Source organism: Erpetoichthys calabaricus, chromosome 4 (assembly GCF_900747795.2).
Source record: "Erpetoichthys calabaricus chromosome 4, fErpCal1.3, whole genome shotgun sequence".
Classification (NCBI taxonomy): Eukaryota; Metazoa; Chordata; class Cladistia; order Polypteriformes; family Polypteridae; genus Erpetoichthys; species Erpetoichthys calabaricus.
Window position 1 is genome coordinate 159,545,471 of NC_041397.2, and position 27,928 is coordinate 159,573,398.

The 27,928-nt window shown below is 38.8% G+C and overlaps 1 protein-coding gene across 1 annotated transcript in view; it reads left to right on the forward strand.

Annotated features, from left to right (window-relative positions):
* Window positions 1–27,928, forward strand: part of LOC114641417 (protocadherin-16) — a 237,387-nt gene that overhangs the window by 56,976 nt on the left and 152,483 nt on the right. The window contains exons 2-3 of the mRNA XM_028790469.2: window positions 19,619–19,807; window positions 24,255–24,486. Of these exons, the coding sequence (XP_028646302.2) occupies window positions 19,619–19,807; window positions 24,255–24,486 (421 nt within the window). The remainder of the gene's footprint in view (window positions 1–19,618; window positions 19,808–24,254; window positions 24,487–27,928) is intronic.

Here is a 27,928-nt window from a genome sequence, read left to right on the forward strand (position 1 = left end):
GCACACCCAGAGTGTTTCCAGGTACCCATGTAGCACTTCCAACACACCAGGAAGTGCTGCAGGAAGACCAGTGAGCACCTGGAGGACATCCAGGTACAATATAAAAGGGGCTGGCTCACTGCATTCAAGGAGCCGGAGTCAGAAGGCTGAGGACAGAGCTTGCAGGAGAGTAATGAAGGCAACTGCAGAAGAGAAAGAAAAGAGAGAGAAAAGGAAAAGAAAGAAGGACTGTGAGCTTATTTGATTGGTGATTTGTGCACTGTGTGCAATGCTAAGAACAAAAAATAAAAATGTGTGTGTTTTTTGGACTTGTGTGTCCTGTGTCTGTCTGTGTTAAAGGGTTGATCTTCTATACTACATTTCATAGTTTTCCACTATGATTTTAATTATGATCACCACTGGTCATTACACCTTTGGCCAATAAATTTTGAAGGGGGAATTACCAATCTTCCTAATGGCAACCTGTACCATCATTTTTTTATGTCTACGCCGTAATGAGTGACAATTCTCGAAACCTCAATTGGCAAACTGGATTTCTGTGAAAAGTGCTTATTTTGATTATTACTCTGTTTCAAGCAGTTCAAAAGTGACAAAGAAATGGATAGAATAAGATGAGCAAAAATGAAGAATATAGTATCCTTTTTTGTCAAACTGCACAGAATCTTTCACTGGGTCAACTTTTGCATCAACAAGTTTAATAGTTGCACAAAAGTGTTATTCTGTTAGCTTTATTTAGACAAAAATAAGAATTGCATGAACCTTGCTAGATCATTCTCGTTTCAAACCTGACCTGAAGCTTACATGGATGATCTTTAGATTTGTTAATGTAAGTGTTAAGGTGGAATGCCATATATAAAATGAAAATCGGTAAAGTCTCCTCTACAATTTAACACCAAAAATGAGTGTTTTTTCTTTCCCTTGGAAACTGTCAATTTAAAGCATTACATGTTACCAAGCATTATAAAATTAGGCAGCTTTACATTATTGTATAAAAAATGGATTAAACACTGCTAGGATTCTGTAGAATACTTATTTACATAGTTGTGGTGCTGACCAAAATGTACATTCTAGGGTGGTAGTACAGATCCAGATCAATCTAAAGCAGTAGTTAATGATGGTAGCATAATTACTTTATTAAATTACACCTCAGCCATCAAATACTGTATATTTCTGTTTACTTATGATACTGTATATCCATATAATGACAAAGGTTCTTGTAAGCTGCTGCATTATAAATATGTGTTAATGATTTTGCAGAAAGATCATACATAATTTGAAATCCCCAGTCTTTTGTTGGGTTGCTGTTCTGCATTAGTAACAGTAGGGGTCCATTGAACTTACATAGTAATTTGGCTGAGCAGGCCAGGTCAGGGGAACTTTCATGATGCAATTAATGTTCAGCTTCGCAGATCTCCTAAACATCTGACAAAATTTATTATTGCAGTGCATGTATAGCAGTTCGCATACAAAGTAAAAAGCGAATCAGAAATGCTACAGTTCAGTTTTATGAGACAATTCTTTGACTTTACTGTGTTTTCATTGAACTACTGCTACATATATCATCCATGAACAAATGTATCAGAACAAAGTTAAACCAACAAGCAACCAAATGCTTCAGATTAATGCCTTTATGCCCTAACTATATAGGACATAGACAATGCACCCCTTGCAGTACAGTGTGCATAGTTCAAGTAAATGGCATGGTTCTATGGAGCTGCTTGGAAGCACTAAATGAAAATGCACATAAAATGAAGGTAAACATATAACCCATCTTCTTTTACTCTAGAATGTAGTGTATTCTTTCTTAAGTAGCATAAATATTTTGGCAAAGCTTGATATATGTACAGTAAGAAATGCGAGTGATTATATATATTTAATCCTGTATAACAGTTTTAATATAACCTTGATGAAATAATGCATAATAATTAACATATGCATTGACATGCATTACTAGTTGTGGTGGTGCACATGTATTATTTTTACTATGTTTACTATCTTTTAGGTGGAAAATTAATAACTTTTATTAAATGCGTCTGTTATGCATCCAGCTGCACTTGAGAGTATCAAACAAGCCAGACTCTGATGGTCTCCACCCGTGCAGTTATTCAATTGCTACTCCTGGCACTTAACTCTGACTATAGCCTGAAAACTCATTTCCCCACGGTTATATAAAAAGTACAAGCTATTCTTGTTTTTTGGGAATGGTACTGAGCCATACCAGAACAACAAAAATCCTGATATCTAATGATGCATTTCTCTTATCTCACTTGAATTGAAGAACAGGGAGAGGTTATCTAAATTGTTTCATTGGCTTTAAGGCATGTAATTTTCTTGTTTTAGTTGCTATGGGTTAGAAAACAATGTGATACCTGTAGTCAAGGAAAATCCAATCTACACCTAGATGATATCAGTTGAGTTTCAGTCATTACTTATCACCGGGATTTGTATGGCATACACAACAGAAGGCTCTAATAGAGTAATATGAGCAAGAGGCAGACAACACAGGAAAAGTCCTAACTATTCAAGCAGAAGTTGTTACAAAAATAAACACAGCCTGTTATACAAATTAGTAGGCAAACCCTGGCTAAACAGAAGCAAAAAGTCTTAAACACGAGTAGCATAGACAATGAAGAACTCAAGAAAATATAAAGATTGTACTGGTGAGAAGAACACAGCTTAACTGACTGTTAGCTAAATACTAGATACACTGCAGAAATGTGTAAGACATCTGAACAATTTACTCCCAATGAAAGACTGACTTTTTCAAAGTAAAACACGATATATAAATCTCAGTGTCTATCACTACAATTGCTAAAGACTCTCTCAATTTTTTTTTGATTTTGTTCATACTTTAATAATAAACATTTTGGAACTGAGTGATAAAACAAAGCAACACATAATTTTAAATTAATCTAGTAATCATTACAGAGGGTAGAAGAATGAGAGAGAGAGCAAGAGGGATAGTGTTTAGTTTATATCTATGCATTCATATTTTGCAAATAAATATTTACTGTATATTGCTTGGATTGATGTACAACACTGACTGTTCTTGTATGGGATTACTGACACGGTTGAATTATTACTTGATAGTGTGAGCAAGGCTGCATTAGTTTCAATTAGTTTTCTACTAAAAAGTACTGTGTATTACATGGATAGAATAGACTTTGCGATCCTAAGGGAAACGTAGCATCAACATATTCTTGGCTTGGCCCAACTGACTTCCAGTCAGTGCAGATTATTTATTAAAATCTTGGTCATGTGATGACTTGACACTGGATCTACCACTGTTTATGTAATTTCCACTGTACATACAGAGACAATGACAGGTCTGGTATCAAATGAGCTTGGTATCATAGGAGTATGAAACTATGGTGAAGCAGCTCTAACCCCTGAGCTGTCTTGATTTTAGAGAGCTGCACTTCAAAAGCGCACAAGTATTTTTCAGCTTGAACTGTCATCAGGGCTATGGATTTCAGATAGATTGTTTCAACACACAAGCAGATCGAGACATTCAGTTTAATAGATGTTTAAAACTTAAAAGATTTTTTCAAGGTAGCTGACTTTTTTATTGGCTGTGAAGAACCAGAAACTACATGAAAGGAGACCTGGTTGCAACCTTTCAAAATATAAAATTGTATTTTATATTACACATGCATGCAGCATGGCTGGAATTCTTTTCAGCATTACATTTTATCTTGGTAATTGCACTTCTGTTCTTTTTTTCATTCTGTATAGGAAAACTACAATGAATTAGGTTTAGTTCACAGATAAATTGGCATGCAGACCCACTTGGTTTGAACTGTAAAAAACTTTCAGCAACAGAAACATGAGCATGAGTAGTGTAATGCTACTAAGAAACAGCAACTGTAAGTCATTAACCCACATACAATGAGCTTTTAATTAGAAAAAAAGTCCAACATCTGGTTTCAAGTAAATCTGCCAAGTGGCAGTTCTGTGTTTGGGAGGCAATTATTATGAGAGTGCAATATATTAATATACTGTATACAGTATTAAACTCAAATGCTTTCAGGCTTTATTATTTTACCAAGTTTTATTTTTATTACTCTGAATTCCATAAATGATCAGGACATTTTATTGATAATGCAAATACTAACTACTGTAGATTGGCTTCAACAGTAAAGCAAATGGATGATAGGATGAACTGGGATTAACCCTCACCTTTGCTCACAAAGTAGAGTTAGACATGGGTTGTGTTAGGAGGCATTTGCTAAGACATAAAATAGCTGAATGTTAGCTTAACTCTGAAAAATTACAGGTGGTTAGAAACCAAAAGGTGGTCAATAGGTAAAACTTTGTGCCTTACCACTTTTTTATTTGGTAGGGTAAAACTAACCTTCATTTTTTTCTATATTTACATATAATATATCTTCAGGTGGTGTTTTTATAATAACTACATACACTATTACATTTTACATAATTTTATGAACATTTTGTATTCTCCTGTTTTTTATCAAGTTTATTTTATGAAGTTTAGTCTGCATACGAACGTGGCATGTGCAATAAAATGAGTTGCACAAAGTCGAATTGGTATGGACGATTTATCACCAATTTTAGTAATTTTAGGAAGATTGTTACGTAAGTCTTGGTGGAACTTGGAGCCATAGAGCAATGATATCACAGAAAGATGGATCATGTGACTGTCTAAGGTTTTTATTATTAACAGTAAATCCTCCATGAATTATACAGGTAATAATTTCAACCATAGGCCAAAAAAGTCTTTGTTTGCTACAGCATGTTTTCAGGAAAATTGGTTTATAGTTTGAAACATGTACTGCATCACAGAGTATACGGTAGAGAATTATGAAACAGAGTAAGTTACAGTACAAGCTGGCAGAGACAGAAGAGAAAGTAGAAAGTAAAGAGGTGAGGTAATGGCAGTGTTTGTGAGCAATAGATGGTGTAACCCTGGACACATAACTGCGAAGGATAAAATTTGCTGTTGAGATATTAAACTCTTGGCGGTCAGTCTTATTGTACACTGAGGGAATTTCAATTATGTCAACATTTCCTCCCACTTGACTGGTTTTACACAGTATGTTGACTGTCTCACGAAGGAAAATATAACACTGGACTTGTGTTATTGCAATATTAAAGAGGCTTACAGTGCTTCTGCATCACTTTGTAAATCAGACCACAGTCTAATTTGTCTTCAGCCAGTATACAAACCCTGTGTAATTAGGCAGCCTCTAACAATCCAATCAGGAAGTGGACACCTGAGGCCAGAACTTCTCTTAGAGACTGCTGTGAGAGTACGGATTGAAATATACTACTGGAGTCACAGGAGAATGGTACAGACAAGAATATTGACAGGGTGGCTGTTTGCACATCAGACTGCATAAATTTCTGCAGGGATATTGTTGTACTAGCAAAAACTGTTCAGTGCTTCCCCAACAATAAAACTTGGATTACCAGTAACATCAAAAAAACTCCTCACCCAAAAAGGAGGAGGCTTTCAGGTCTGGTTACAGAGAGAAGGCTTAAGCTGGTACAGCAAAACCTGAAGAAGAGATTAAAGCAGGCAAAATGGAATATAAGGAAAAATTGGAAGTCAGACTACAACACCACAACATCAAAGAGGTGTGGAGGGGAATGAAGACCATTACTAGCTATAAAGAGACGAGGAGTCAGGCAACAGCAGGTGATGAGGCCAAGCCCAATGAGTTTAACCTGTTTTACAACAGGTTTGACATGGTGTCCAGGAACAGCTTGGTGTCACAGAATGGCATTGAATGACATTGTTGCTGCAACATCTGCAAATTGGGTCCCACTCTCCTGCTGTTCACAACAGATGTCCTCAACATGAAGGTGCAGAGCAGGCTGTTTTTTCTTAGAAGACTCAGATCATTTAATGTATGTAGCAAAATGCTGTCTGTGTTCTATCAGAAAGGTATTGCCAGTGTCCTCTTCTTTGCTGCCATGTTTTGGGGAGGCAGTATAACAGATAAGAACACAAAGAGGCTGGACAAGTTGGTTTAGAAGGCTGGCTTGGTGCTGAGTAGGACCTTGGACTCACTGGGAATTGTGGTGGGAAGGTGCATGGGGAGGAAGGTACAGGACATCTTTGACAATTGCAGTTCACCCTGTCTGTAACATTTTGGTAGGTCACAGAAGTAAGCATAGCTATTGTCTTCTCTCAATGTGCTGTACGGCAGAACACTTCAGAAAATTATTTGTTCCTGCTGCTGTGAGGTTTTATAACTCTGTTATGAACATGATTGATTCATGACTTGGTCACCACTCTACCTTCTGACACTGTAACAATTGACCATTTGTACTTCTCTTTTAATAATTTGTAACAATTTTTACTGATGTACTTGACCTACTGGACACCTGAATTTCCCTGAGGGGATGAAATGAGAAGTCAAGCAAAATGATACCTTTTATTGGCCAGCACAAAAGATTGCAATATGTAAGCTTTCGAGGCAATTCAGGCCCCTTCTTCAGGCAAGATGTAATACAGAGGTTGGAATTCCCTATGTTTATATAGACACTAGGACAGGTACAGCATTGGAAAACCTTTAAATGAGACATCTTAGATGTAAAAAATTAATACAGACCTTTCTTTGTTAAGATTTATTTAGCAATGGAGGGGAACAATGTATAATCAAGATGTTTTGATAAGGTAACTGTCCAACAAAGACTTTTGAAGTTTTTGATGAGGTTTTCCATACAATATGGATCTGAAGTCAGGTTGTCTGGGTCACTCAGAGAAATGTAAGCAATCTTCATATCTAGTTATAAAACTCTTGTCACTATTTAAACCATGTTGTAATGTGCTAAATTTTAGCATGAGTTTAACTTCCCATACTTTTCTCTCTTGCTATGTTTTGAAGTTGCCCATAAGCACTGTGACTTCAAAGTTCTTCTCACAGTGTCCATGGCTGTTGAAGTAACCTCCTACAGGAACATCCCTATTGCCATGTTTAATGTAGAACCTGTGTAAATTCATTCTTTGGTGGAGTGTTTGTCCAGTTTCTCCCACATACAGTAGAGGGCAGTGTCGGGACATTTCATACAGAGTAAATTAGGTAGACCACATTAGATGATCTGCAGGAAAATTAACCCTTCATGTGATGTTCTTGTCAGCAATGTGGTATAACTACATGATCTGTATCATAAATGTAAGGACACGTTTTGCATCTTTTCTGTATGCAGGGAAATGTATCGTTATTTGTTGGTTCACACAGTGAGCTTCGGACAATTAAATGCTGCAGGTTTGATGGTTATCTGTATGCCAGGATGGGAGCTTCTGGAAATACATCTCTCAGCTTTTCATCATTATTTTGTATTGGCTGAAGTTCCTTTATAATTTTTCGAAGTGCTTCAAGATATGGGTTATAGGTGACAACAAGGGGGATGTGGTTGTTGTTGTCTTTGATTTTATATTCCAGAATGTTTTCACTAGGTATGGCAGTAGCTCTTCTTATGTGAGTGTTTGTTGTTTAGGGAGTATATCCTTCCTTGTCTGATGAAATCTTGTCTAAGCTCCTGCACTTTATCCCAGTCTATCAGGTCTGAGCAAATGCTATATCTGTCCTAGTGTCTATATAAACACAGGGAATTCCAGTCTCTGTATTACATCTTGCCTGAAGAAGGGGCCTGATTTGCTCGAAAGCTTGCATATTGTAATCTTTTTAGTTAGCCAATAAATGTGTCATTTTGCTTGACTTCTCATTTCATCCATAATAGCTAACACGGTACAACACCCAACTACCCGAGGGGATGAACAAAGTATCTGTCTATCTATCAACAGTACAGAAAAGTTTGCCTAAGTTCACATAGCAAGGGCAGAATCAGAATTCAGCAAAAGAGAAGACCTTTAAAATAATATTCAAAATTAAATATGCTGGCTCAGTGTTAAAGATATGAAGATCATTGAGATGCAATTTTGAAATTAGGCTTCATACAATAATACATTTATAACAAAATGTAAATTGACTGAAAACCTAACCTACTTTTGATGATTAGTAGAGTGATAATAAACTTCTAAAAAGATTATTTATACAGCAAAAGACACCTGAAAAAGAACATTACTGTGAATGCAAAAGAGACCTTAAAGAGGTTTGTTCAGTTTTATGGCAGTAAGACTGTTGTCAAGTAGCAGAGTAAATGTATTAAGAGTAACATAATATCCTTAACACTAGAATTACCAGAGCCTACGAAAAAACTCGTATATCCGGCCCACCTTAAATCGCTTCTTAAATCCATTCACACCTCTCCGCCAGCATCCTTTGTCCTCTAACTGTGCTGATAAAAGACAAGCTGCAGGCAGCCGGATATTCCATCCCCCCACCGACTTAGAACGTGAGCGCACTTTTCCCAGCTCTTGCCTTCATTGATTATGTGGGAGTGAAGTGGAGTTTTACAGTGGAAATAATTGATCGCCATTCTAAAGTAATCTGTGTAAACACATTGTTAAAACAGAAACTTTGTCATATTTTAGTAATAAATGTTACAAAATGTAGTAGGCATAAACTATAGATGTGTAAAGCCCGAGTTCCAAAGATCAAATAAACACTTTCACAAAAGCTTCAAGGACAATACAACAGCTTCTGTGGTGTAGCGCATTAAGATTTGTCTCTTAGAGCAAAACAGCTCTGCCGCGTCTCAGACCTGAGTTTGAATCCCCGCTAGGGATAAAATGTTGCTTTTTTTTTTTTTTTTATCTTTTTAACCTGAAACGGACATAAAATTTATAAATTGGTATGCACTGTCAGTTAATGAGAAAGTTATATTTTCATGTGGGATGCTCCTTTTAAAATATTTTTTTTAACAATTGAGACTGCAATTAACAGGAACAACTGTCCTTATAACTGTTATTTTTAAGATCCATAACACACAGACAGACGAGCACTGCGTAATAGGGAGACAGACAGGCAGAGATATATAAATAAACAGGGAAGGCACATGTACTGAAAGAAAAAAAAGATCAACGTGCGTTGTTGTTACTTAGAGAGTCAGATGGGGGGGAGGGGTGATGTTAGAGCACGTGAGCTCATTCAGTGCTACAGAAACAACGCACGTTGATCTTTTTTCTTCTTTCAATACATGTGCCTTCCCTGTTTATTTATATATCTCTGCCTGTCTGTCTCCCTATTACGCAGTGCTCGTCTGTCTGTGTGTTATGTATCTTAAAAATAACAGTTATAAGGACAGTTGTTCCTGTTAATTGCAGTCTCAATTGTTAAAAAAAATATTTTAAAAGGAGCATCCCACATGAAAATATAACGATCTCATTAACTGACAGTGCATACCAATTTATAAATTTTATGTCCGTTTCAGGTTAAAAAGAAAAAAAAAAAAAAAAGCAACATTTTATCCCTAGCGGGGATTCGAACTCAGGTCTGGGACGCGGCAGAGCTGTTTTGCTCTAAGAGGCAAATCTTAACGCGCTACGCCACAGAAGCTGTTGTAATGTCCTTGAAGCTTTTGTGAAAGTGTTTATTTGATCTTTGGAACTCGGGCTTTACACATTCTATAGTTTATGCCTACTACATTTTGTAACATTTATTACTAAAATATGACAAAGTTTCTGTTTTAACAATGTGTTTACACAGATTACTTTAGAATGGCGATCAATTATTTCCACTGTAAAACTCCACTTCACTCCCACATAATCAATGAAGGCAAGAGCTGGGAAAAGTGCGCTCACGTTCTAAGTCGGTGGGGGGATGGAATAGCCAGCTGCTGGCAGCTTGTCTTTTATCAGCACATTTAGAGGACAAAGGATGCTGGCGGAGAGGTGTGAACGGATTTAAGAAGCGATTTAAGGTGGGCCGGATATACGAGTTTTTTCGTAGGCTCTGGTAATTCTAGTGTTAATCTAATGAAGGATCATAATTCAGAGCCTATCCTGGAAACATCAGCTACAACATTGTAATCGTTCATTGCTAGACAACTCATGCACACACCTTCTCTGACACTTGTCAAACAGACAGTCACCAAGAATCAATACGTATTGTGGATGCTAGGGGTCGCTATTACCCCATTGAACCCAACAGACAGACATCCCAGACACACGTATAAAAGCACAAGAAGATTCTTTAATATTTTCTCTTCAATAAAGTGCACAAAGCACCGCACACTCCACAATTCACAATACTCAATAATACAATAATAATCAATAATCACAATCCTCCAACTCCCAGCAGCTTCGTCTCACTCCCACCCAACTCCGGCTCGATCTGCTTGGGTTTCCCATAGTCCTTTTAAAGTCTTTGATCCAGAAGTATTCCGTCTCCAGGTCAAACGCCTTCTTCAGGTGTCCCGGAAGTACTGCGGGTTTCCGTCCTCGTGACTCCTAAGTACTCCCGGGTTAACTTCACCATAATAGTCCCTGGGTTCTTGGTGAGCTCCCCCTGGCGGCACCCACAGCACCCAACAGGGCAGAAGAACTGGACTTCGTGTTCCATGCTGCCCAGCGGGAATCCGGGGAACCATTTCCATCCAGGGGAGCTGCCATCTAGCGTCCCGGAGGATGTAGTGTCCTAAAAAGGCTCTTTCTTTTAGTTGAGGGACGTCCTGGCCAGACTGAAACACTGGCCGTCCATCACAGTGCTTCCCTCTCAGCTGAGCATTATGATGCGAAGTGGCCTGCCCCGCTAGGGTAGTCCTGTCCCGGGAGGGACTGTCTGCTCTGACTGGACCACGGCTTCTTCCTGTAATAAAACAAGAACAGGAGAACAACGGGGGAGACATGGCACTTCTCTTTAACAACCTCCCCGGTTCTCCCTGGACATTCCCGCTATAAGTGGCCCGGCCAATGGCATTTGTAACACAGCCTCCTCCCATTTAGTAATGTCTTGTGGGAGGTGAAGCAGGCCGGCAACTTCTGCGTAGCCTTTTGCCCAGCTGAAGGCGGACTATCTCCCCGCCCACGCGGAGAGCGTCCCCTCCACACACGCTCTTTGTTAGGAGCTCCCTGCCTTTCCTGCAGGTTCTCCTTTTCTTTCTGGGGCTTGCTCACAGTTTGGGTCTCCCTATGGATAAGAGAGAGACCCTTTACTGTATGCACCCCTTTTGATTGAAGTGTGACAGAGGCCGATGTCTTAAGGTTCGGGACCACTCGTAAGCCAGCACTATCTCACTGCTCTGACGGCCCCGCCCCTTCTATCAGACACTCGGTCATCACGCCTAGATCAACTGTGGGACGTGAGATTACTTGGCAGCCGATACTAGAAACTCACGCTGCCCTTGTAATCTGCATCCCGACTTCATGTACGGTACCAGATACACTCACCTGTACCGCCAAATCAGTCATCTGTGGAAGCCTCCATCTATATTCCTCCACATTCCTTAGAGGTGCCTCGGCCATCGCTCCCAATTCCTCCATTACTTTTTTAATGGAGGTGATGATCTGAAAAAATCTTTGGACAGGTTCTATTAGCTTTTCAAGGTCACGTATATTAAAGTCTTTTTCCCGATCGGCTGGAGGCAAGTTCGGGCCTTCAAAACCCCCGCCCTCCAGCTGCGAGCCAACAGGCTTCTCCTGCGCCTGCACAGTTGGGTCTCGCACGGCCTTTTGGGATTTGGAGTTACGCATGACAGGTCCGGGTTGCCGCCACCGGCCAACTGTGATCCGCCTCTTCTAATTTAGCGGCGGACCATTCAGTCATATCCTGTCCCTCTTTACTTTTATTTGTGGCTGGTGTTGCTTCGCTCGCCTCCCCCTTCCCCTTCAGGGATCTCAGTTCCGTTGGGGAAATGACGACCTCACCTACGGGACGATGCTGACCTTCTCCTTCCCGTGATGCATTGGGGCTGGTCACATGTCCTAGGCTGTCTGACCTCATGCGGAAGTCTTCCGTGTTCCCCTCGGATAATGCCCAATAGTCTTTAGGAGGACTTGCCGTTTTAATTACGACGTCCGGGTGCGCGCCGTCTACGAGGTATGAGCAGGGGACAAAATGGGTTATTTTAAAGATGTTTTCAATCCCTCCCCCGACACTTACCTCGTCTTTGTTATTGGCAACCGGAAAAGTGTCTTCCCGTATGACGGCGTCGCTCCGTTGCTCCTTATGGACGCAGGGGCTGTTTGGCATTAGACTTCTCTCCGCACTATCGGTCAGCTTCGTCATCTTCTTTTTCCCCATCACGAATTGTCAAAACGGGGTTGGCGGTTTCATGTGTCGCTGTCTGGGGGTTCGGTCCATGTTAATTTTAAAGGTTTTCTGACCCAACAGACAGCCAGAATCCTGCCGACTACACCAATTGTGGACGCTAGGGGTCGCTGTTGCCCCGTTGAACCCACCAGACAGACGTCCCAGACACACGTGTAAAAAGATTCTTTAATATTTTCTCTTCAATAAAGTGCACAAAGCACTGCGTACTCCACAATTCACAATACTCAATAATACAATAATAATCAATAATCACAATCCTCCAACTCCCAGCAGCTCCGTCACACTCCCACCCAACTCCGGCTCGATCTGCTGGGGTTTCCCATAGTCCTTTCAAAGTCTCTGACCTGGAAGTATTCCATTTCTGGGTCAAACACCTTCTTCAGGTGTCCCAGAAGTACTGCGGGTTTCCGTCTTCGTGACTCCTAAGTTCTTCCAGGTTAACGACACCATAATTGTCCCCGGGTTCTTGGTGAGCTCCCCCTGGCGGCACCCACGGCACCCAACAGGGCTGAAGAACCAGACTCCATATCCCATGCTGCCCTGCGGGAATCCGGAGAACCATTTCCGTCCAGGGGAGCTGCCATCTAGCATCCCAGGGGATGTAGTGTCCTAAAAAGACTCTTTCTCTTAGTTGAGGGACGTCCCGGCCAGACTGAAACGCTGGCCGTCCATCAGAGTGTCTAACACTCACATCCTTGAAGTAGTTAGAGGAAAACTATTGTGCTTAAAAAAATAACACACAAACAAAGGAGCACATACAAGCTTAACACAGACAGCAGGTGAAAATGGGATTCCACCTCAGAACATTGGATTCATCAGACTATGGTGCTAACTACTGTGCCAGCATCATTGTTGTACAGAGAACAGGAAGTAGGAAAATAAATAAATAAATGAATGAATGAATGAATGAATGAATGTTAATATTCCTTCACGATATTTTTCTGAGGTTTACACCCAGACTGGGCATTGTTTTCGTCAGTGTGCTGTACAATATATATATGAAACTTTCAAGATTTCTTTTATTAATTTATACTAATTAACATATAAATTGCATTCCAGTGTTCAGAATCAGATGATTCCATTATCAACTATTAATTGGTCTATAATCTTAAAACTGACAATCAGTTTTATGTTATATGAGACAAGGACATTTGCAGTATTTTAATCTTACAAAGCAAACATAGGCCAAGAATGAATGCCTTGTTTGGAAATACCCAGTGTAAAAAATACCTATGGACAATCAGAGTGTCCCATTAATGCTCTGTTGGTGGCTGAACAATGAAATAATGCTATATATACAATAAAACAGCAATGGATAATGTCAATTAGAATATGCACATCTTAAGCAGACATACAGTATCATGACAAACACAGATAAGCAGTTTGAAAACCTAACCCATGGCTTTTTGTACTTCTAACAAGTATCATACAGAACATCACCTTTTCGTGAGACGTACACACTTAGGCATGTCCCACTGCATAATAGCTAATTCATCATGACAGGAAAAAAATAATTTTGTGTCATGAACCAATTCAGCACCCTGCCACAGACCAGTGCTGTAGCTCATTAGCTAAGAGCACAGAAGGAAGAAGAAAGCCAATGAGAATATGGCCAGTTTCTGAGTATCAGCAATCTGCATCACTGTCTGCCATCCACTGTCACACTTTTGAGAATCCCTTAGACCAGGCGTCTCCAAACTACGGCCTGCGGGCCAGATGCGGCCCGCAAGGCCCTCTCATCCGGCCCGTGGAGACTTTTTTTTATGTACGGAAAAAAATTACGGAAATTTACGTGTATCCTGCCAAGATCAGCCGCCGCTTACGTGGACGTTACGTTTTTACTGAATAAAAATAGAGGCGCGCGGAAGTGTGTTATGTTTTTCAATCAATCACTACATTGCAAAACCTTATTCGCTGCTTACTTTTTCTACTTCTGTTCACAGTCAATGAGATGATATAACGCCATCTAGTGGCAGAGTTTTTAAATGGTTTGCTGCTTGTTCAAGACTTGATTATTTTGATCACAGTTTGCCAGTTGCGGTTGACTGCTGCGATGAGGAGGTGTTGGTGTCAGTTAGCATCTAATTGTGAAACATGTTGCACTATATTTTATTTAGTGATAATTTCCTTCGTGTAATTACTTACCAATGTGTATAAAGTATTGGGAATGTCATTAGTTTAACAAGAATTTTCCGAATATTCTGAAGAGGAAACATTAAAAGTAACAATCTCTCTACCATAAGTGGATATATTTGCAGACTGTATTCAGGTAAGTTTAACTTAAGAAATCATAAGAATTTTAAAAAATTGTTTCGGGTCATTTGCAGCTGTAATTGCGACGAAATTAGTTCGCATAGTCAGGTTTTTTGAGCGATATTGTGTGCAAGATACTTTCAGTTTCACTATTTATTCATGTTGAAGTCACTTTATTTTAGTGCCCAATGATGGCCGAGAAGAGGAAAAGAAAAATAGACGAGTGTCAGCAATTTCAAGAAGAATGGAGTTTGAAATACTTTTTCATCAAATCCGGCGAGAAAGCATTGTGTGTGATTTGCAACGAAACCGTGGCTGTGATGAAAGAATACAACCTGCACCGTCATCATCGAAGCAAACATCAGGAGAAATATGCACAGTTGGAGGGTAAAGTTCGTGCCGAAAAATTTTCTAAATTACAAAATCAACTCATCACAGAGAGCATTGTTCAGTAAATCCTCAAATGAAAATGAATCCTTAACTAAGGCCAGTTATAAAGTTGCCTACGTCCTGGCTAAAAGTGGCAAACCGTTTACAGATGGTGAAGTAGTGAAGGAATGTTTGTTGGAGGTGGCTGAGGAACTTTGCCCAGAAAAGTCGAAACAATTTAAAAATGTAGCTTTGGGTGCAAATACCATTGCCCGCCGTGTTGCAGACATGGGTGAAAACATTGTGACTCAAATAGTGATAAATGCAAGCAAGTTTCGCCATTTTTCAATTTCAATGGATGAATCGCTGGACAGCTGTTCCACCTCTCAACTGCTCGTGTTCATTAGAGGTGTGGATGAAGACATGAACATAACGCAAGAGCTGGCTTCCCTACATAGCATGTATGGCACTGTTACCGGAGAGGATATATTCAATGAATTGAAAAAAACATTTGCTGATTATAACTTGGACTGGACTAACCTCAGTTGCCTGACTGTTGATGGAGGAAAGAACATGAGTGGCATAAAGAAAGGCTTGGTTGGACAAGTGAAGCAGATGTGTAATGAGAAAAACATTCCACAACCAATGTTCCTGCACTGTATTATTCACCAGCAAGCTTTGTGTGCTAAATATGTGGACATTAGCAGTGTACTGAATCCTGTGGTGAAGATGGTGAATTTAATAAGGTCACATGGGCTCAACCATAGACAGTTCAGAGACATGTTGAAAGATACTGACACAGAATCGCAAGATTTACCATATTACACAGCAGTAAGATGGCTAAGTTGTGAGAAAGTTATGAGCAGAGTATTTGAATTAAAGGAAATAGGTGACTTCCTGGAAAGTAAAGGCAAGCCATAGCCATTACTATCTGATGAAGAGTGGGTATGGAAATTGGCCTTTGCTGCAGACATAACTAGTCATTTAAATTTTCTGAACCTAAAACTACAAGGAGAGAAAAATCTAGTTTCTGATCTATACATGCACCTAAAGGCCTTCAGATCTAAACTTGTCTTGTTTTTGGAATAAGTACAGGCCAACAACTTGACGCACTTTCAGCAGTGCAAGGTCTTCATGGCTGAAGCAACAGCTGAGTTCCCCACGTCATTTGCATGCGAGATCATCAAAGACTCCAGCTGCAGTTTCAGGAGCGGTTTTCTGACTTGGATTCAAAGGCAGAAGAAGTGAGACTGTTTCAAAACCCATTTGAAGCAGATGTGGCCAGTTGCCCAGATGAACTGCAGCTGGAGGTCATTGAGTTGCAAGCAAATGACTTCCTTAGGGACAAGTTCAAAGAAGGACTGGTGGGTTTTTACCAGTTTTTGCCCAAGGAAGACTTTCCTAATGTCAAAACTTTTGCATCAAGGTACCTTTCAATCTTTGGAACAACATACTTGTGTGAACAAACATTTTCAAGAATGAAATACATGAAGAACAATTTGAGAACAAACTTGTCTGATGATAATCTCAGGTCACTGTTGATGTTAGGGACATCAAATCTAAAGCCAGAAATGTCTGCTATTTTGGCATCCAGGAAACAATTTCACCATTCCCACTAATACAGGTGTTCATGTGTAGTGTATCAATGTGTTATTAAATAATAACTGAATAAAATAATATTAAATAAATAATTAAAAACAACATCTATGTTTTGGGGCGGCACGGTGGCGCAGTGGGTAGCGCTGCTGCCTCGCAGTTGGGAGACCTGGGGACCTGGGTTCGATTCCCGGGTCCTCCCTGCATGGAGTTTGCATGTTCTCCCCGTGTCTGCATGGGTTTCCTCCGGGCGCTCCGGTTTCCTCCCACAGTCCAAAGACATGCAGGTTAGGTGGATTGGCGACTCTAAATTGGCCCTAGTGTGTGGTTGGTGGGTGGGTGTGTTTGTGTGTGTCCTGCGGTGGGTTGGCACCCTGCCCTGGATTGGTTCCTGCCTTGTGCCCTGTGTTGGCTGGGATTGGCTCCAGCAGACCCCCGTGACCCTGTGTTTGGATTCAGCGGGTTGGAAAATGGATGGATGGATCTATGTTTTGATTCTTTTTTATTTGGACCTCGAGTGTGTAGTCGGCCCCCAAACTGCTGTTTGATAGTTAATGCGGCCCTCGGGCTGAAAAGTTTGGAGACCCCTGCCTTAGACTAAGGTAAGCTCTAAGGATTTTGTACATGTTTTTGTGAAGGACAAAGTATTTTTTTCTCCTACAAATGCTGGATTTTGCATGATTTCCATGTGCTTCCTGCTTTATGATTTTGGGTAAAGATAAAATACTCTCCCCAAACAACATTGCTGTTAAACAAAACCCCAAGGATCTCAGATTCACCCAAGCCATTCAGTGGCACACGCAAGCATCTACAAGCAGCAACACTGTAGAAATGCTTCTCAGCACCCACTATATTTGTGCAAGATTTTGGCATGAGAAATTTACAGGTGAACCTAACAAAGCTTGAAATAAGATAAGATCCAATGTTGGATGGGTGTATAAAGCAAATTCTAACTTCCAGCAGGTAAGAGGTTGAACATACATGTGATATTCTCTGTTTAGCCACATTCAGTGCCTGTGATCTCCTTTAGCAGATGTCATTTGAGCTGGATATAACTGAGGTCTGGTTTAGTCATTTTAGAAGACCCTATTAACATGAAAAACTACAGAGGACTTCTTTCTTACAAAGTATTCAGATGTTGATTGAAGTGGTGATGAGCACAGCACTCACAGAGAGAGAAAGAAAGTGAAATGTGAGCTGATGAAAAGACTGCTTAATGCAATACCGGAAACCTGGATAGATTCAATTCAAATCAATGTTATTGTCCCAAGAGGGAAATTTGGTTTGCTATCAGGTTTTACAAAGAAACCACAGTGTAACAAAGAAGAACACATCAGCAAAAAACACAGCCATCAACCCATAAACTTAGAAAAAATAAATGAAGTATGGCAGTAAGCATAATACTTTTGGTGAAACATTAGATCAAACATATTAAAAATAAAAATTAAACCAACTTTTAGACTTGACTAATGTTTTATGTAAATGCTAATTGTTTATCCCTTATTTTAAACCTATGTATATATAATATATTTATTAAAGTTGAACTTATTTAGAATATTAACAGCAGTTTGTCTCCAGCAGGGGGCTCTTACTTCCTAGGATTGTGTTATTTATTGAAATGCAGGACATATTTGAACCTGTATAAATACCCCTTCAGTAATCATGCCGGAAATAATAAGTCGAGAGAGATATAGTACAAAAAGAGATATATATACAGTATTTTTAACTTGCTTTAAAATGCAGCTTTCACTCCCAATATATAATGTAGTATAATCATTTATAGATATACTGTATATCTAGGCCAAAGAGAAGTCATGGGAACAGTATAACCAACATCCAGTTCTTCAGTGGGGAATGCTGATAAATGTGTGCCGAGATTGGCGGAGTGGAAGGCGGCATTCTTCTTGCAAGCGCCTTCTGGCTTCTAGATGGTTCCTCTCCATTATAAGTACTCAAACATTGTGCATATTCTTTGAGCTTTATTTTAAACTTGCCAGGTATGGGTAACTACCATATGAGCTGTTATTTATGGGCTGTGCTCTTCTAAGACCCAAATAGCACCTTTTTCCTATCTCTTTACAGTGCACCTGCTCTAATCACTCAAGGTTTCTGCCTGAAAATGATGTGATAGGCCTGAGAGATGGGTCAGGCCTGCTTTAATCAACCAAAATCCCTGCCTGAAAGAACTGTCTCTACATCAGCTGCATGTATCCTATACAATCAGACTCACCATAAACAGTATTGATCATCACCAAACAGGGCACAATTTAAATAGCACTTATAAATATCTTACCTGAGTCATCTTCTACATGTTTCTCCCATCTCCCATCAGGTTCTCTTTGTCAGATGATTTGCTTGGTTTCAGCTGTATTTATTTTATGCCCTTAATTGCCCATTTTTAATAAAATAATGTGTTTGCAATAAACTTCACAGATCACAGTGGCACACTTCAGACCTTTGCCTGCACAGTTGAAATGAAAGAGTATCTGAACCAGTTGCTTTTTATCTTTGAAAGCTAGAGTCTGTGACCTGATGGCAACAACTGAAATTGAGAATGTAGTGGGAGAGCCGTCTCTTGAGAGAATACAATGTTTTTTCTGTAATACTGTACTTACTTATTAAACAGATCTGTCAGACTGGACTGTTGAGATCATGTTATTTTACTGCACCATTTTACAGTTCAGTTTTTGTTGCCGGCATTAAACCAGACCAGCAGAACATAAATAAATGGATGAACTGATAATTGACCATGTAAATGTAAAAAATGCAGTTATTCAATCTGACAGATATTGCCATATTTGTCAGATCACACAGTATATTTCCCCATTTTGACAGCTGTGTTGCTTTTCAACATCAATAGTACTCTGTAACTGGATCATTCAAATCCCTACAAGAAACAGTCTATAAGAAGATTTGTCAGAGCTGTTTCTGGATTTTATATAGACTAGGCACATATTTTCTTTGACCATGCCCTTCATGGGAGTTTTTGGATTCATTCTCTTCTCTCAGCTGAGAATACTGGATCATTAGGACATCTCACAAATATTTACTACATATCCTACCTGAAGTTAAACAAAGCAGAAGAGACCTATCCATGACAATGTCCTGTAATGTTTGCAAATACAGAAGAGAATTACACACAAAATGAAAGCCTGAATGTCTGTTTTATGAGGTAATGTTTGGCAGAATGACTAGTAGCTAATACTTGTTTAGATATTTGTGCACACTGATGTACTGATTTTTCTTCTTTGCTTTAGGTCACAGCAACAGATGCAGACAGAGGTTCTTTTGGAAAAATTTCTTATTCTATAGGATCAGGAACAGGCAGTGTTATACCTTCACAGTTCACCATTAACAAGGAGACAGGTGAAATTTGCACTGTTCTGCCTCTTGACAGGGACCAAGGGCAAGCAACTTATGAGTTCACTGTTACTGCTATGGATGGGGTAAGCATAATAACATATGTTAAAATACTCATTCTTCTTCTTTTTAATGCTGAATATTTGATTATACCAACAATTTGAACTCTATCAGCATTATTAGTTCTTACAGAAGCTTGTTTGGTAATATTTGTTATCTCTTTCTTGGTCCGACTTGTGAAGATGTAAGGAATAAAGGGGTTGTAATAGTATCTAATATTATCACTGAAATAATCATTCGATTTCAACCATATGGTAATTACTGCACATCTTTTCACAAATGGTAGAGTGCCTATGTGGCATTGTGACGGTGCCGGTCAGCTCAACGTTACCAATTCTTGCCGGGAGCCTCTTAAACCCGACACCATCTGTAACATATTCGAGGGATGAGCTGGCAGATGAGGACACTCACACACAAAGCAAGGGGTAGGTGCATAAGTACTTAAGTGCTTTTATTAAAAACAAGTCAAACAGTGTCCAAATAAAATGTGCAGTGCAATATATTCAATAAATAAAAAATCAATAAAATGAAGTCGTTCAGTGGAGGTTAAAATCCCAATAAATAAAATCATTAAAAAAAGGTTAAAAAAAACAACTGTGCAGGAAGCTATCCTTAAACACCATAACCCTTGGTGCCATCTCTTAAATATGGACAGAGTTCCTTTGCAGTATTTGTCGATTTTCATAAAGCATTCAACTCAGTTGATCGAGCTGCCCTGTGGGACATCCTGAGACTTTGCAGGATACCCTCAATGTTGCTGGATATGATGGCCGACCTATACACTGGTATTGTGAGTGCTGTGCAGAGTGGAGGCATCTGTTGGCAAAGAAAGATTCATTGATCTTGGCTTTGCTGACAATGCTGTGATCTTCGTGGAATCAATGGAGGCACTGATCGGAGAGACTGAGCAAGGAGTCTGAATGTCGGGGGTTGCGAGTGTCCTAGATAAAAACCAAGATCCAGGCCTTTAATGATCTCTTTGGCACAGCCATCAGCAGTGTATCTGTCTGAGGAGAGAGTGTCAACCTTTGTCAAGAGATTTATTTACCCTGGCAGTGACATTCATGTGTCTGGTGACTCTTCCTATGAAGTTAGTAGATTGGGAGAGCATGGGGAGTCATGTGGTCACTGGAAAGGTGTGTGTGGCGCTCCCGATATCTATGCAAAAGAACGAAGGTCCAAGTCTTTAGAGTTCTGGTGCTTCCTGTTATACTGTATGATTGCAAGACATGGGCACTATCTAGTGACCTGATACTAAGACTAGACTTCTTTGGATTTTAGAGCCCTGGATTGCAGCACTTCTGCCACATCTGAAGTGCTGCTGGAAGAGATTCCAGGCACACCCAGAGTGCTTCCAGGTGCTCATGTGGCACTTCTGCCACACCAGAAAGTGCCACCGGAAGATCATCATGAAGCACCTGAAGCACATCCAGGGTATTCTAAAAGGGGCTGCCTCACTCCAGTAGATGAGCCAGAGTTGGGAGGAAGAGGACGGAGATTGTGTGGTGAGGAGTAGAGGCGACAGAAGAGTTGGAAGGAAAGAAGGGACTGAGTAATTTGTGGCTGATTTATGCATTGTGTGGAGCTGTAAAGAAGAAAAGGAATATTAAAATTTGTGTGTTTTGGACATTTGGTGTCTGTCTGTCAGTGTTAGGGGGCTGAAGTTCCACACAGCACTCCGGCCATGTGCCGCGATTTCCCAAGGGTGATCCAGCTCACAGGATCTTCATTGTTGAGGACTGGAGTAGTTGGACCAGGCTATAGAGAAATGAAGCAAGAAAGAAGTACTAGATGAAAGAAATGTCCTTACTCATTAACAATTTTCAAAACATAAAATGGAATAAACTGAAAAGATTGAGCAGAAGGTTTTATGGTGTGATGAGACTAAAGAAGAACTTTTTGGCTTGCACACTAAATTGTATGTTGGCATAAATTTAATAATGCACATCAGCCAGGTAACACAATGCCCACTGTAATATGTGGTGGTGGCAGCATCATGTTGTGGGGATGCTTTTCAGCGGCAGTGACTAACAAAGTGGTCAGGATTGATAGGAAGATTAAGGCTGCACAATACAGACACATCCAGGATGAAAACCTGATCCCTTCTACTAAAACATGACAATGATCCAAAACATACTTCCAGAGCAACAACATAGTGGTTTAAAATGAATAAAATGTGTGTCCTTGAATGGCCCAGTCAAAGTTCTGACTTGAATGCCATTAACCCCTGTTTTGAAATGTACTTAATTGCTGTCCACCACCACTTCCCCATGAACTTGACACAGCTTGCACAATTTTACAAGAAGTAATGGTTAAATCCTGTTTCATCACATTGTGCAAAATTTATATAAACGTATCCAGAAAGATACTTGCTCTAAAATCTATGAGAGGTAGTTCAACCAAGTACTTAACAGGGAATGAATAGTTACAAATTAAAGACATTTTAGTTGTTGGAATTTAATTTATTAATGATTTATAATTTTCTTTCTTGGGCAACACTGTGAAAATATGTTTAATTTATAAATAAAATTCCCACTGAAATTGATCTAAATCCAAGGTTTTGATGGACATTTTCGTGAAAAAGAGTTAGGGACTGAATGCTTTTTCCAGGTACTGTACATAAAGGAGTTGCATGGTAGATATCAATGATACATAGTGGATCCAATGTCCTAGGTTTGAATCCTGCGGTTTGTCATTGTCTATTAGCATTTTCTTTTAGAAGCTTTTGTTTCCCCTCACATCCCCTGAGATTTGTTGGTGATGTACTATGATGTACTGTTTCTTGCCTTGTGCACTGTGCTGTCAGGATTGACTCTTGCTGCCTGTAATCTTGAACTCGACTAAGCTGATTAATGAATGTTGTGTTATGTTATTCTGGTTATAAAACATTCTAGCTTTATTTGAAGATTTCATTTGTTTAACAATCAATGGTGGCACAGTGCAACTGTTTTTAGCACTCCTACCACACCACTTTGGGTGAGTGGCTTTAAACCCTGGCCTGTTTTGGACTGGGCATGAAAAGCATAAGTTAAAGGTAAATAATAAAGCACAAGTTGGTAATTCACTTCTTGGGCATTGTGTGATTTGAGTTTGGGTTAGAGCTTAGCTTTTGTTGTTTTTCTTCGCAGAGTCTTTGAAACTCTGTGAAAAGAGACAAACAAAAAAATCAGTGTGGCTATGTTGAAGGAATGTGAATTGTTGTACAGTTGGCTTAGTGGTATTGTTTTATTTTAACAGTAAAAATGTATTTTCTAAAACAATAAAAAGCCATGTTCCTGTTTTGCAAAAATAAGTAGGTGACCATTATTAAAAAAGAAATACATTAAAGTTTCTGGACATGCTGGAAGCATGTTGTGTCATAAAAAATCTTCTTGTCAGACCATATTTGACCCCATCGTTAGAGATGTTTTACAACTGTTGCTGCTCGTTCTGTTAAAATATAATAGAATTAAATAAATTAAATAAAATAGAATTATACATAAAAAAACATTTTGAATAAGTGGTTTCATTAAGCTGTTAATAAAAGATTAAATTAAAGCTGTGGAACAGTTGCATAAAAAACATGGGGTTCAACACTGTCCAAGGTTTGTGGATATTGCAAAAAGAGGCAGAGATTACATTTCTGTGGGTTTTCAGCAACAGTCCACATTCAGAGTTATTCCTCTGTTGTTAAGAAAAATGGAAAGAAAATACTTGAAATCTAACTTGTAATATCTGGGTGGTCCTGCATAACCAGTACATGAAAAGTATACATACTGTATAAAAACAAATAAGAACGTGCAGTGCCCAGAAGGGCCAATAACTTGCATCACAACTACATAGAAAAATATCATACCATATCAGTTTAGAGTCACTATGGGTAGAACAAATTATGTCAAAATCATACAACTGATTAATAAGTATCTATCTATCTATCTATCTATCTATCTATCTATCTATCTATCTATCTATCTATCTATCTATCTATCTATCTATCTATCTGTCTATCTGTCTATCTGTCTATCTGTCTATCTATCTATCTGTCTATCTATCTATCTATCTATCTATCTATCTTATCTTCTAGAAAAAATCATACTTGCAGCTTTGTAATTCAAGAGTCTAATTATAAAATGAGCGGACTTCTTCACATTTCTACTGCCACATCTATGAGAGAATATACTGTATACTGTATTTAATTTCCTTGAATCCTGCAGTAGATGACTACATATAGTAATTCAGGAACTTATTACCTGAACCCCATTTAGTAGATTGCCCTCTTCTTACAAAAATTAATGTAAAAGCTCTTCTTCGTTCTTTTTCTGGTTTTGCCTGTACTTTTTATCTGTTATTTCTAAGAGTCTTTTTCTTTAAAACAAGCGCATTACTTTAATGAATTTAAAGTTATAATTCTTTCTCTTTGAAGTGGCAGCCATTACTCAAATTACTGTGTATAATACTATACAATGATAAAATAATGCCTTTGTTTCCTTACAGGGAGGCTTAAGTTCTGTGGCTCACGTGAAAGTTGTCTTGATTGACATGAATGACAACAGACCAGTCTTCTACCCAATCAGTTATGCTGTAAGCCTGAGCACACAAAGTTCACCTGGCACTTCTGTGGTTAAAGTTATAGCTCATGATCAGGATGAAGGGGAGAATGCAAAAGTGATATATGACATAGCTCCTGGTGGAAGTTCCCCATATTTCACACTAAACAAAGACACTGGTAAGTGAGAAAGCATTTAATTCACTGAATCTTTAAAAAGTACAATACATTACAGTATCTCATTGGAAACAAACCTTTATCATAGCAATTAAAAAGGAACATCTCATAGCTCTGTATTTTGACAGAACTGAACCCTAGAAAGGGCTCAAGTCATTTTTTTATGATCACAAGTCAAATTGACATTTCTTGTTTTGATAGTGAACACAAAGCCAAAGGATTCACTTCAGTGTAAATGTAACACTACTGTTTGGACCTAGGCTGATAGGTGAATGAGAATTGTTATAAGTCACAGGAAAAGTGATTGAAACGCTAAGGAGAATAAAACTGAACACATTCACCCTGCCTGAAAGACTGTGAAGCAAATAAGTAGGTGAAAAGAGGTTGAGAGGTGTGATGGTTAGATTAACACTAGAATTACCAGAGCCTACGAAAAAAACTCGTAGATCCAGCCCACCTTAAATCCGTTCGCACCTCTCTGTCAGTGTCTTTTGTCCTGTAAATGTGCTGATAAAGACAAGCAGCAAGCATCCCCCCACAGCTGCAGAACGTGCACAAATTTCTCCTAGCTCATGCCTTGATTGATTATCTGGGAGTGAAATGCTGGAATTTTAGAGTGGAAATAATAGATCGTTATTTGGAACACATGCATTTCATGTGATAGATAGATGATAGATAGATAGATAGATAGATAGATAGATAGATAGATAGATAGATAGATAGATAGATAGATAGATAGATAGATAGATAGGTAGGTAGGTAGGTAGGTAGGTAGGTAGGTAGGTAGGTAGGTAGATAGGTAGATAGGTAGATAGGTAGATAGATAGATAGATAGATAGATAGATAGATAGATACTTTATTAATCCCAAGGGGAAATTCACATACTCATGTGTTCCATTTCTACAATAGTCTGTGTAAACACATTGTTAAAACAGAAATGTTTTTCATATTTTAGAAGTAAATGACAAAATGTTGGCATAAACTATTTAAAGTCTGAAGTCCAAAGATCAAATAAACACTTTCACAAAAGGTTCAAGGATGATACAACAACTTCCCTGGTGTAGCAGTAAGATTTGCTGACTTGTAATCAAGAGTCCCCAGTTTGATCCCGACTACCTATATTTGCCATTTTCAGTAGTGAGCTGCACTTATGGTTAATATTATACAGTGCACACATACATTTGGTTTGCGTACGTAACAGACAGTGTACATTTATAGGGCACACACACACCCACACACCAAGCACAATTTAGAATCGCCAATGCACCTAACCTGCATGCCTTTGGGAGGAAACTGGAGTACCTGGAGGAAACCCATGCAGACATGGGGAGAACATGCAAACTTCATGCAGGGAGGACCCAGGAAGCGAACCCAGGTCTCCTAACTGCTAGGCAGCAGCGCTACCCACTGCCCCACCGTACTGCCCACTGAAGAATTTTATATCTGTTAAACAGCTTTACAGATGTACTTGTTGCCTGTAGTATACAACCAATTATTTTGATTTTAATTGTAAAACCAGCAAGTAGTAATAGTTCATTAATCAGTAGTACTACCTATAAAGCCACCACAATTATGATATTGACTATTTCCTGTTTTCCTCATTGTGCTGTACTAGATTCACCTAGCACAAAAATGAATGAATAGATTAAGCTATTGACAATATTTTTAGAGATGTATGGTAACAAGAATCAACAGAACCGTAACTAAAACAAGAAGACAAATACAGTTTTAAATGTACAGGTTAAATAAACTAATTTTTCATAAGTTTAGTGGTATGAATTCCTAACAGTGCATACAGTCAGGTCCATAAGTATTTGGACAGTGACACAATTTTCATAATTTTGGCTAAGTACACCTCCACAATGAATTTGAAACAAAGCAATCAAGATGTGATTGAAGTATAGACTTGAGGGTTTAACAAACATATTGTATGAGCTGTTTAGAAAAGACGGACATTTTTATATATGGTCCACCTATTTTCAAGTATTTTGACAAATTAACATAATCATGAATATAATGATCATTTTCAATATTTGGTTGAAAATCATTCACAATCAATGGCTGCCTGAAGTCTGAAACCCATTACCATCTCCAAGTGCTGGGTTTCCACCCTACTGTTACTGTGCCAGGTCTTTACTGCAGCTGTCTTCAGTTGCTGCTTGTTAGTTGGACTTTCTGTAATCAGTTTTGTCTTCAGCAAGTGAAATGCATATCCAGTTGGATTGAGGTCAGTTGATTGACTTGCATTTTGAAGAATATTCCACTACTTGTTTTCTCAGTATGTTTTGGCTCATTATCCATCTGTACTGTTAAGCGTCATCCTATCAGTTTTGCAGCATTTGGCTGAATGTGAGCAGACAATATATCCCTAAACACTTCAGAATTCATCCTGCTATTTCTGTCAGGAATGATATAATTAATACACACTTGTGACTGACTCTCATTCGTAGCAATGCATAATCATGCTATAACACTGCTCCAACATGTTTCACAGATGATATGCTATTCATCGGATCATGAGCCATTTCTTCTCTTCTTCGTACTCTTCTTTTACAAACATTCTGGTATATGTGATCTTTAGTTTTCTTTGTCCAAAGAAAACTGTTCTAGAACTGGACTAGCTTTTAAAAAATGTTTTCTGGCAAAGTCTAATCTGTCCTTCATATTGTTTGCCAGTGGTTTGCACCTTGTGATAAACCCTCTGTCTTTACTTTCATGAAGTCTTCCTCCTGGAAAGTATTCTTGGTTTGGCTAAATGTTGTGAAGGGGTTCTTTTTTAAAGGGCAGAATTTTCCAATCATCCAGTCTTCTGTGGTTTTCCAGACCTTCTGGTGCTTCTGGGTTCACAAGTATATTCCTTCTTTTTAAGAATGTACCAAATGGGTGATTTGAAAACTCCTCATTTTTCTACTACCTCTCTAAAGGGTTTGTTTTGTTTTCTCAGCCTAATGATGGACAGCTGTTTGGATATCATATTGAGAGTTCACAGTGACAACTTCCAAATGCAAATTCAACACTTGGAGTCAGTTCCAGACCTTTTACCTGTGTAATAGTTAATGAAATAATGAGGGAACTTCTCCCACCTGTCTGTGGAATAGCTTGTCAATCAAATGTCCATATAGTTTTAAACCCTGGAAATGAGGGGGCTATGCAGAAAAATGGTTGATTTTTCAATAAAATAGTGAAATAGTGTATCATACAATATTTTTGGTAAAACATTTAAATTAAATCTAAAAGTCTACACTTCAAACACATCATTGCTTTATTTCAAATCCATTGTGGTGGCGTACAGAGCCAAAACTATGAAAATTTTGTCACTGTCCAAATACTTATGGATCTGACTATACATTTAATCTCTAAAATATATCTAAGAAACTGAAACCCTTTTACATTTTTCCTTTATGTTGCAGTTTCTCTTTACCACCTATATTGTACCTAGTGCTGC